Here is a 12,617-nt window from a genome sequence, read left to right as displayed (position 1 = left end):
AGGTCATGTCATATTTTCTAACTTTCTCTGACCTAACTTCTTTATTTCAACTCTGCTCTTACTCTTTTCTTGTCCCCACACATGATCACAGTTATTTATGTCAGTCACTTAGCTCTTCTAAACTAATAATCTCAACATCAATAAATTACAAACAAAAAATAAATTAATACCTACACTAAACAGTCTTTTATAACTGACAGCATAGTAACACTTAATACAGGAAAACAAATAAAATACAAAATTTCCACTTTGTTTATTGAGTATTTGTTAAAATAAGATTTGCCTAAATTTTGATATTACTTTATAAAAAGCACATCAGATTAAATAAAAATATTCCAAAAAAGCACCAAAATATCATTAGAATGACTTACCTATTATTACACATGCTAATGCTATTGCAAAGGCTAACACATATGCTCGACGTGGCTCCCCATTCTTTCCAAAGCCTTTACCAAAATATTCAATTTTTGGAAAGATTTTATCTCTGCACAAGGCCTATAGGGATAAAATACACATTCTAGTATTGTGTAATCAAAAAAATGTATTAAGGGGAAAAATGTACTCCATAATTTCCCAAGTAGTTATTTTGATATGGGTCAAATATGAAAAACATACAAAATATAAAATCTCAATATCTAACTAAACACAAGACAACTTGTAAAAGATAATACAAAAAAGAAGTAAAAATAAAACTTATTCAATGCAAATTATGTCAGACCTTTTTGTCCAAATGTGTGTGTGCGTGTGCATGTGATTATACAGTACTTGCTATCTTAACTATTTATGGACAAGGATGGATCTGCACCAAAAGTCATAATAGGGTCAAAATGTTAATCTAAGTTTTAAACCGGGAGTAAATAAAAGGCTAGTTTCACCTGTCAGTGAAAAACCAAAAATCACAAGAAATATTAAATTTTATTTAAGACAACGTTAAAATTTGTATATTCTCAAACAGATTAACACTGGACACATACCTGAAACACTTTTGGAGCACTAACCAGGCTTGTAAGTGCTGAAGATAATGTAGCAGCAAAAATACCAGCATATATAAGTGGACCAAAACCAGAGACCATCTCCATTACCTGAATATTGCACAAAACTGTTAGCAACCTGTATATTACATTAAGTACATATTGACAGATAATTTCTATTTTTTTCCTGAAGTGATAAATTAATTCAAGCAATATGAAACTTAGCAATTTTTGAAACAACCAGCATAGCATAACAAAGTTATTGTGCAGCAGGCAGTAGCACTCCCTATGTAGAGATGGCTCAAATTATTCATCAAAATGGTATTTTAAGTATCTCATCAACAGGTCATCAGAACTTTACAATTCTATAAAGTTTATCCTTCCACAACAACATCTATATAATGATCAAGTCGCAAGTTCTGGAAAATGTCTAAATATCATAGCAAAAAGTTAATTTCCGGAACTGAAAATATATTTCCAATAATACTTTCCTCCATTAACAATACAGCTATTCTTCTACATCAACTTTGCCTATCAAACCATTGGTCTTGCATGCTCCAGTCTTTCATACCCCACTTAAATGCCCTTAGCAATATCTAATTTACAAATTTCTCCACCCTCACCAATACACTTTTTATTCCAGTACTGCATATAAGCACCTCAATTAGGTAATATAATCACTTTTTATAAACTTACACCAGCTCTTAGTGGGGAGAGTGTCAGCAGAAGTAACTATTATTGGAAATAAATTTTTAGTTTAAGAAAATGTTAACTTCTAAAACATACTCACCATTTGCTGACAATATAGCTACAACTCCATTTTAAGAAAGTGAAATGGCTGGTACAGGCATGATCCATAGAGGGCACCTGCACAGATCAGTGGCATACCAAAATAAAAGTAGTAAACAAGTGAGGGAACCACATTACATTTAGAAGAGCTGGAACTTAGCTCTTGTATCGAGAGTGGAATATTCCACAAGTAATTATCACTACAGGCCAGACCCAACCAGATAACCAAGGTTCCACAACTCAGGGTTGGAATTAAAGGGTCTTGATCCCTATATCTCATGTTTTGGTGGCTAGATGTATTGGATCAAAATCCCATAGATATTTATATGTTTGACTGGATCCCAACCTGCAACCATAGCAATGTGTTTTACACCATCTGAGTCACGATGAGAAAGTCATACTGAAGTGGACAAACATTCACCTGAGGAAGTCCAAAAGGCAACATCCCAGACTTGAAATAATTGTGTCATGTATGCAATACTTCAAAGGAATAGAAATAATCTTGTCTGGAATTATGAACATTCATCCTCATTCCACATCCAAGTAGACAAGGAATATTTCACTTACCCCTGGAATTATGGAAAGAATATAGAACCTGTGCTCAACCAAGGGCCTAGAATGGGACCACTATGCATTTGAAATTATGAGAAGACAGTGGTTTTGGTTTGTTTTGAATTTCACGCAAAGCTATATGAGGGCTATCTGCAATAGTCATCCATGATTTAGTAGTGTAAAACTAGAGAGAAGGCAGCTAGTCATCACCACCAACTGCCAACTCTTGGGCTACTCTTTTACAAATAAATAGTGGGATTGACCATCATATTATAATCCCCCACAGCTGAATGGGAGAGCATGTTTGGTGGGATGGAGATTCAAACCTGCAACCCTCGGATTATAAGTTGAGTACCTTAACTATCTGGCCATGCTGAGCCAAGGAGATAGTGGATGTTCCTCCATGAACAAATACATGAAATCAGCATTGGTCAAATAAATGGGCTATGCACACTCCAACCATATACCATAGTGTCAAATCATAAGTGGAATTACGAGTAGGCTACCACAGAGGCTGATATCACTTCTACTGACATCTGTGAAAAATATCGAAGGACCCAAGTAGTAGAACTCCTACCTTTGCCCTCTTCTCAAAACAATGAAAAAATACACTAACACTCTGGAGAAAAAGCCTCTTTCTACCACCCCAGTAACTGTAAACTGGGTGTGGTTAGAACTCCCTAGCTCCACTAGTAGATTCTAGGAGGTAATGTGTGTTAAAGTGTCCCAAGGAATTGTGCTCTGGAAACAATGCAATAAGTGAAACAAATTCCCTAAATTTTTAAAAGCAAATCAATCCTGATTTATTTAATCTAATGGTCAACAGGGACAAGCAGAATTCCCTTCAACTTTACTCATGATAGTCCAAATTAATATGGTAATACCATCTGTAAATGCCAAGATGGTCTTATAAAAACCTCATTTCTACAAAGCCTCTTGGAATCAGTTGTGAGATTAAATTGGTTGCTAGTGTAGAACTGAACTGAGAAAAGTACACCTGTCTGGGAAACACTTGCCATAAAGTTGGATCCAGTGAAAGCATAATGCAAGACCCTGGAAAATAGACAATATGACAATCCTTACAATCCAACAGATGTTGTTAAAAACAGTCACAGATTAGGGGAAAACTCCCAGAAGAAAGCTGCCTGAGCATCTAATAAACATGAGAGAAAAGCACTATAAGCCTAAATACTAGTCTGTAAAATGTCCCGATTTTAACAAAAAATGCAGCCTGGTTGTAAGTAATGAATGAAGATTAGCTATAAAATGCTATAAGTATAGTTACCAGTTTGGCCACCAATGTTGATTTAATTCCTTTAAGTTACACACTTTTTTCACACCTAAAAGAATTTTTTATTACTTTAACATTTCCTTTTTAGTTTACAAAAATTCCTGTGTAACTTGAAATGAATAGTAATGTACAGTGGATTTTAGTTCAGGAATCAGTGTGGATCTTTCTAAAACAGTTGTGGATAATTTCTAAAAGGACTGCAGAAGTAACTTTTATGAATACAATCTTTTAACAAAATGAGCTAGTAGATGATATAATTAGACCTGCTATTATATTTTGCTAATAAACAAGTGAGAAGCCTAACTTTCAGGTCAATGATACAGATATGAAAAAGTATAGTATACAACTATGTCATAGTGATTTTTATTGTTCAGCAAAACCTTTAAGTAATTATTTTATTTCTTTATTCTTATTAATGCAAATCTGTTTGAAATGTCGTCACTGGACTGAAAGCAATGAAATCTAGTTTACCTGACTGTATAACATTAAAACATTTTATATATTTCAAAAAACTTTGAAATCCATTAAATATAATCTTACCTGATAATTGTTCATTAAACCAAAGGGGCAGATTTCATTTTCCCCAAAGGAACAGTTAGTTAATAGAGACAAAGTTCCATTCTCAACAAGTGCCTCTATCCCATTGCTATCGCGATATGTTACACATCCAGCAATTACTGCAAACAGCATGTAGGACAAACTACTGATGACTATGGCCAAAAAGGTTCCTTTTGGTATGGAACTCTGTGGGTCCTAGAAATATTAAGCAGATAAATAAACAATTTCTTTTGCTGAAAACACACAACATATAAAATTTCAAAGATTATAAATAAGCTACCTCAAAATAGACTAATATACAGATACAAAATATATTAGGTAGTTAATGAGACAAAGGTACCAGTTTTATCTGTATATAACAGAAAATATATTATTAAAAATGTAATAAACACAAAGTAGCTGCAAAAATGAAGTCATAGGTTTTACTGTTAAACTATTTTCTGCTTAGTTATTTTGGCTTTAAAAATACATGTATTCAAAATGTATCACATTACATCAGTAGCTTATGACAATTATAAACTATATATTTTCAGATTTTTTACAAAATAGCAAAAAACAAGCAAAACAGTTTGTTCAGAAAACATTTATGAATTTATGTTTTATTACGTAATTACAAGGAACCCATAATATAGTATTTAGTAGTTTAAACATTGAAATTTAAATATATTCTTACAATATATATATATTGATGTAGTAAAAGTATGTGCATGTTTGTAACTAACTACTAATGCAATCAAAAAACATTTCTTGTGTACTACCAAGTTCTGTAGACCATTCACACTTAACTTATTCTGAACATGTTGCCATAAACAACTACCTAACTGCCCTTAATTGTAACATGTAAAAATATTGGAAAGGGTGGAAGCATTTTAATATTTAACAGACTCAGTACGTCTCTAACAAACTTGTTTATCATGAATATTGTTATTGTGAAGTAATAAAACACTAGATGCATTTGCAGATTTGTCAAAAGCACAATTAATCCAATTAAAAGAAAATACTTTCATTTGCATGTAATAAGAAAATTATTAAGTTACTGTGTTTAATAACAAAAAGTATGAATGCTATTAATAATTCCAGTTTATACAATACCTTTTTTTTTGTTAATACATGAGTAACAAATGAAAGCCAATTTCTCTTGCCATGAAATTAACACTAGAAGTTTGCTTTAAGTCTTACACTTTTATTTGTTTTAAAGCAAAACTACAAACTGACTATCAGTGTTCTGTCTACTGCAGGGAACTGAACCCTGTATTTTAGCATTATAAATGTACACTTACTTAGAAACTTGATTCTTGGATACTAACACTTAAGAAGAAAAGATAGAAAAATCAGATTTCATTTTGCAAAAAAAAACTAGATTGAAATACTTAAGCAATCATCATTCTTGTGCATGCACATATTTAAAACATTTTTTTCTTTGATACTGTGTAATAACAATAACAATTATTTAAGTTAATTTTGTTTTTAGACTTGGAATAATAATAATAAAAGAAGTCTACTATACAAGAATTTTATGTCTTAAATTATTTTGAAATTCATATTTATGAAAGCACAACTGAACAATTATCTATTTGAAATACAGCTGTCAAGATAGTTTATTTGATTTAAGTTTAGTTTTCACTAGTGGTTGGGCATCATAATGTGACTTGTCAACTAAAACCATACTTGCAAGTCTTGGTATTTTGAAATATATATTAACTTAATTTTGTATACATACTCCTTGAATTGTATTTTTTTGGCATGAAGTTTACTTTTCTTACATTTATGTAACAAAAACCTATGCTTTTACAGAACCCTACATATATTTACTGTAGTGGAAACCAATTTTAGTTTTTCCATAAACTCGAGGTGGAAAATCAATTTTTTCATGTGTTTAAAATAATTTTTAATTTCCTAACATCAGGCATTGCTACAGTGAAAATTATCTTAACACTTAGTATTTTTCAGACTCAATTCTGTCATATTATTGTGTGGTTTCTTGGTTAATATACATCTGTAAGTATTAATATACTGAACATTATTTCTATATTCAAAATAACAAAAACTTTACCTATCAGAACTGAAGTACTTAAGAAAAAATTGATTCCAAACTATTAAATTTATTAAATTTTCTTATTACTGATGTAGAAAAAAGTTAAATACAGTTAAAATTTTGTATTTATGGCTCTGCTACCATTTATAATTTTGAACTATTGACCAGAAGGAGGGTAGCCAGACATCATCACCCTACCACCCACCATAAAGGGTTGACTATCATTCTTATCCAGTTTAACCCTTTCTCAATAGGTCACGAGTCAAAGGCCTTGCTATCAGGTTTGCTGATTTGCATTAAAAAGTTTTTTGAATAAGTTTGGAATCAAATTATAAATTAATTCAAACTTTATTATACAAGTTAATTTCTTTATTTAAAAGTAAATATTAAAAGAAAACACCTGAACATAAATTTTAGTAAATCATGTGGTATGCTGAATGCATCACTGTTTAAAATGAGATGTTTGCAATGTCAAAATATTAAATCTGTAGTTTTATACAAATTAGGAATGCAAATTATTAATACTGACAAGAAAGAATAGGAAATAGGAATGTTATATTTTTTATTTTGCTGCAAAACACAGTGGCCCCATTCACCTTTTTCCATTTTTAGAAATAGTCCCTCATGCTCTCACTACAATATATGATGACGTGAATAACCAGTCAACAGCTCAGAATTTCCTCCTAGCAGTTTTCTCAGCCATTTTAATTATATTTGAAGTTGAATTATAATTACAATTTGATTCCAAACTTGCTGACAAATTCATAAAATAGTTTAATAAAATTTTGAATGTAAGTAAACAAATGTAATGACATGACCTTTAACCCATGACCCTTCATGAAAGGGTTAATGTACAAGTATACTGTTCAGCATAAGAAAACTATAGTTTTGAACCATGAAAAAACTGAACAGGATTCTTAAAGGTAACAGTGAAAGTTTTGGAATGTAGCAACATTTTTAATAGCAGATGATAAAATTATAATCTAAAAATAAAGTGATACAAAAGTAAGTTACTTTGTAAAAACAAAAAAGTGAAAACTAATGTTTATAAAGAAAATGATAGTGTTTTTTTTTTTCCACCTAATTCATGTCAATATACCTCAGAACAGGTGGTATGGGTACTAACACTTATTGATAAGCAGAAAACAACGTTTTGAGCTTCCTAAGTCATCTTCAGGTTGACAAAAACCTGTTCTGAGATACATTTTTATTTCAAGTGAACTTCTTGTCATAAGAAAGTAATTTAACTCAGATATTAATATGTTTAAGTTATAGATGTTAATGTTCTTATAATTATATCCAATGTGGTAATTTCTTGTGCAGAAAATTTCAGTTATAGAATTGCTCTTGTGGCTATCTAGAATCTAGACTATTCTAAGCTATTGAATGCTATTTTCTTGTTGTCTATTTAATAACAGTGAAATAGAGTTTTAATAACAGTATGTATGTTACTCCATTCAAATTTCAAAAACAAAGAAAAGAAGAGAGGAGTGAGTGACAGAAGGTGGAAGATTTATGACTCTTTGTATCTGTAGTAAAAATAATTTTTGGTGATGATTCCAACTGTTTTGTTGATCACTTTTTTCATTATTAATAATGAAAATAAGTCATGTTAAAAACTATACCATATTTAAGTTTTTGAAAAATTAGTGCTGTGATCCGTTTTTGCTTAAAGTTCATTGTGGATGATATCTCCAAAAATTTATTTCCATTTATAGACCAAAATAATGGCAGAAATAATAGCACAGATACCTTTATCCAGAAAGAAATAACAAATTTTTAACTTTAAAAAAACCATTTCCTTTTGGACACATTAAGCCAATGTTTGGCATCTGTAGGATCTATGATCTATGTATTATGAACTAGTTATACAGAACAAAATTACCTTCTAAAAACAGTTTTTAAATGCAATCAAAATGAACTAAAATAAGATTATCTCATAATCATGTTTCTGAAACTACAGTTAGATAAGAATTAGAACAAACATATCAAAACAGTTTGAACTATCAAAACATGATAAAACAGCAACTGTAATTTTTACTAAGTTTGTTTCCTAACACTATACATAAAAGAGTTACAGGTTCATTAAAAACAATTTATACTGAATAATACACATGAACTTCCTTTCACCTGAGTAATTAAAAAAACTTCTAGAGTATTTGGGCTGATAATATTTACAATATGGAAAAATTTCAAATTATCTGTAATGTATAACAAATCACATGCTTAATCATTATGAATATTTTGTGAACATTATTAATAGACTTGCAAATACATCATTAAATGCAAATGTACTGAAAGACTTTAAATATTAATTATTTATTTTTATAAATAAAGCCACTTACTTTTAAGTCTCCTGATATGTTAGCTCCAGCAAGAATTCCTGTAGCAGCAGGAAAGAAGATGGAAAACACAGAAAAAAAAGTTTCACCTCGAAACTGAGGAACAAAGTTTTCACTTGCAAGTTTCCTTAAAAATGAACAAAGTGTACAGTTTATAAGAAGTGGTTATGGTTATAGATACATTTGGGTAAGAAATGTACAAACACACACACAAGAAAACATTGTTTTCTTTGAGAAAAAACAAAACAAAAAAAACTAACAGTCGTATATATCTCATGCCATTCAAACTGGAGATGTACTTTATGTGAAATTGGCAAATAAATAATCATTGAAGTATTACTTAAAAATATCTTTAAAATAAAAGAAATTAAAAAGTTAAAAATAAAATTTTATAGCTATAAAAAAAGGTATTGGAGAAGTAACTTTCAGGAAAAATTATGGTTGAAAATTAGGAAATGCTTTACTGTAGAATACAAAAGGACTTATTTAACTGAAATTGTATGCATACTGTAGTAATTAGATAAAATGTCATGTTAACTCGATATGAAAAAGATTATACAACTTAATGTACAGTAAACATGGAAGCTATTTCAACATTCTGTGGTTTCAATAATAGCAACAGATCAATATGGCATAATTCTACAAAATATTAAAAACATCTGAAAATATTGGGTACTATTCAGATTGTGTATTCCTGTATCAAGTGGGATGAAAGAAGTGAATGGTCTCTGATGCAACAAGTCTACACATCCTTCAAATACTAAATTTGATGTCACATGGCACAGACTATTGCATCACCTTTGGCAAACTAAACTGTTTATATGATGCATTAGGAGACCAATTCATGATGATGCCACCATATCTGAACTCTGAAAATTTTACTTTTAGATATAGTTTTTCAATAATATGCTTACTTTAAGTCTTATAGCTGAGTATATACAAACTGTATACAATCAACTTAAACTAATAATGTTTAAAACAAAAACTGGCTTTATTAATCACCATTGTAGCCTATGAATCCTCGGGCCTGTTGGGACACAGATGGTGGAATAAAGGAACCAATAACAAAGTCAAACATAGCTACTAGGAGAATAATGAGCAATACAATCTGGGCCTGAAAATAAAATTCAAAGCTTTGAAACAAAATAACAAGTATTGTTAATTCTCTCATGTATCTCAATATTTTTCTTGAGTATTTATTAAAATCAAGTGAGAACACTTAAAATAAATGCCATATAGTGTATGTATGTAATACAAAATTCACCACTCACTACGTTCGGCATAATAAATTCTCAAATTCCATGCTAAAATCTAATTATTTGAAGACATGATAGAAAATGTAAAATCATTAATAAAAACTAATATCTCAGTTTGGTAGTAAGTCTTCCTATCAAATTATTAACTATACCTTTGACTACTTACAATGTTCATAAAAACCTTGCTGTGAGATTATCTTAGTATATTCAAAAGAAATTATAGTGCAACCAATAATTTTTCTATTCCTCTTAGACAGTCTTTTATATTAAATACGTAAAAAAATTGAAAAATGAAGTAACATTACTGACACTTAAGTACATTATGCATCACGTTATGTGCTGATCTAACTATGAAGAGCTGCCAATAAATAGCATAAAAAGGGTTGATCCAGAACAAAAGATTCTTCAGAGTTTAAATTTTCCTTATTTCATTTATCATTTTATATTAAGCTTCTGACAAAAGTATGCTATCTATATGTCAAAATTAAAAATTAGCCAAGTAATTAGTATAGGTAACTTAGAAAATTGATCCAACTACAACTAAGCACTGTCATAAAACAAAAGTTTATAAAGTGCTGATTCATTAGTTATGTCCTATTGCTGTTAACACTACCTGCAACAGTAATCTCAGTAAGAACTTAATGTTTGATCTGCTTAGAAAACTTAATGTATAGTAAGCTAACACATGTAAAAGATTTTTATAATAAAAATGATATATATTAAACATTGTAACCATTACTGTTAGTGAAACTAATACTAAACAAATTACAATATACAAATTGCTTACAAAACAAAAATAAGTTGTTTGCTTCAAATGCATAATTACAGATTTGTTCTTTCCAAAATATGACATCACATGTGTCATATACAAAACTTCACAAATAGTCCACTCCAAAAACATCTAACAACCAATTAAAACCAACTAAACAGCTCTAGCAGTGTAAAAGTTAGAATAGCATAGCATGCATCTAAGGTGTACGATTATGAAATATGCTACTGTTTAAATACTGAATAGGGTACGAAGACTGTACAAACAGTACAGGAAAAAATAAGTTTAGTAAATAGTGATAATAAATACTTATTAAACTAACTAAATTAATGGTAATAAGAAATATTGAGTACACTACTTGACTTCTTTATCACATACACATGGCTCTCTCACAGAGCAATAAGTAAGAAATGACCAATTGCACAAGCATTAATAAAATAGAAGAAAAAATCATAGTATTAATAACAATACGTAAGTAAATATTACAAATGTCAGTCAAATTAATCAGCAAAAGCCAACGTAATAAAACTAATGACAATATTTTAACAATTTTGTTTGCTAAGCAAAAAGCAACACATTACAGTATTATATGAAACAGGTAACAAAATCAGATTTTTATCATGAGAATCCCTTATACTTACTGCTGAGTGAATGGGTGGGAGACTAGCTTTGAGAGTTTAAACATGTTTATTTTCACCTTAATCAATTAGAGAAGAAATGAATTAAGATAGACAAAATAGTTCTGAAAATACTGGAGCATTTTAAGTTATTAACTTCATAGAAATTACAAAAAAACTGTAGAACTTACTGAATACATCTGAAGTACAGAAAATGAAAGATGTCTTATTTGTGAAAAATGAGAGTAAAGTTTAAGGGTTCTGTACACAGAATCTTAGAATGTTGAATGAACCCCAGTATAACTAATAAACAGTAAGTAGTAAGCACTGTAGTTTAAATTATTTAGAACACTTGGATCTCAAAATGGAAAAAAATTTAAGACTTAAAATTTAAGAGGTCCAATTATGCAGAAGTCTACCAGTGGGACAGTGGTGAGTCATCGAATTTACAATGTTAAAATAAAGGGTTTGATTCCCCTTGGTAGACAGAGGATAGCCTGATGTGGTTTTGCTATAAGAAAACAAAACAAACACACTTACAGAAAATTTTTAACTTGAACATTTGATTAACAATACAAATATCTAAATTTTGTTAATTTCCTTTAACTGAAGTGAAACATTTTTAATAATGAGTTCCTTTGAAAAAATGTTTGGCAGTTTAAAAACCCACAAAAACTTGATAATTCAGTAAAAAGTATCAACAATACACATAAGCAAAATTTACATACAAAAGGTGGTTATGAATACAAATTTTAGTCTGAATAAATAAAAACTACCAAGTTGTGAGCTGGAGTTACCACAGGGAATTTCTTCTTTCCCCCAAAAACAAGTTTGTCAAGTTATATAAATATACTGAAAGTAAAAAAAAAAGTACAACTGCTAGGAACTTGTTTACTGTGAAAGTTATAAATTTTCTCTACTTAAAATGTATTTTTGAGAGTTGCTTTTTCTTAAACTTCTGTAGCTATTGTAGGTAAACACTGCCTTCTGTATGTATATTTTTACTGCATGTCACAAGCTTTGAGTTCCCACATACTCCATGATCAAAGTGGTTCAATTGTGCCTCACATACAAGTTATCATGCAAAAAACTCTTCACCAATAAGAGCACAACACACCCATCCTACTGCATACACCTCCCTCTATTTGATTTTACCAACTTATTACTTCACGTTTTGACAGAAAATGGAAGCACTGGTTTTCACTGAGGAGAAATAATAGAAAGTATAAGAGGAGATAAGTACCTATTGGAGATATATTTCCAGTATAGGAAAATTATAAATTCCCCACATGGTATTCTATCTTCTCTAACACACAGCTAGAATCTCACACTGATTGGTGCAAGGGTAAAAAACAAAACTCTTCAAAAGTGTTCAAGAGTACCTTGGAGATTTTTACAGCAGAAGATGCTAAAGAGGCAGAAAAAGAGAGAAGTACA

General features: G+C 30.1%; 1 protein-coding gene across 4 annotated transcripts in view; it reads right to left on the bottom strand.

Annotated features, from left to right (window-relative positions):
- Window positions 1–12,617, bottom strand: part of LOC143249479 (solute carrier family 12 member 2-like) — an 81,458-nt gene that overhangs the window by 31,672 nt on the left and 37,169 nt on the right. For all 4 annotated transcript variants that reach the window (XM_076499393.1, XM_076499396.1, XM_076499394.1 and 1 more), the window contains exons 7-11: window positions 9,541–9,652; window positions 8,542–8,666; window positions 4,144–4,356; window positions 975–1,082; window positions 372–495 (exon numbers count right to left, since the gene is read on the bottom strand). In XM_076499393.1, coding sequence (XP_076355508.1) covers window positions 372–495; window positions 975–1,082; window positions 4,144–4,356; window positions 8,542–8,666; window positions 9,541–9,652 — 682 coding nt within the window. The remainder of the gene's footprint in view (window positions 1–371; window positions 496–974; window positions 1,083–4,143; window positions 4,357–8,541; window positions 8,667–9,540; window positions 9,653–12,617) is intronic.

The sequence above is a fragment of the Tachypleus tridentatus genome, chromosome 4, assembly GCF_004210375.1.
Source record: "Tachypleus tridentatus isolate NWPU-2018 chromosome 4, ASM421037v1, whole genome shotgun sequence".
Lineage (NCBI taxonomy): Eukaryota > Metazoa > Arthropoda > Merostomata > Xiphosura > Limulidae > Tachypleus > Tachypleus tridentatus.
Note: the sequence above shows the minus strand (reverse complement) of the source record. Positions and strands in the feature narration are given on the sequence as shown.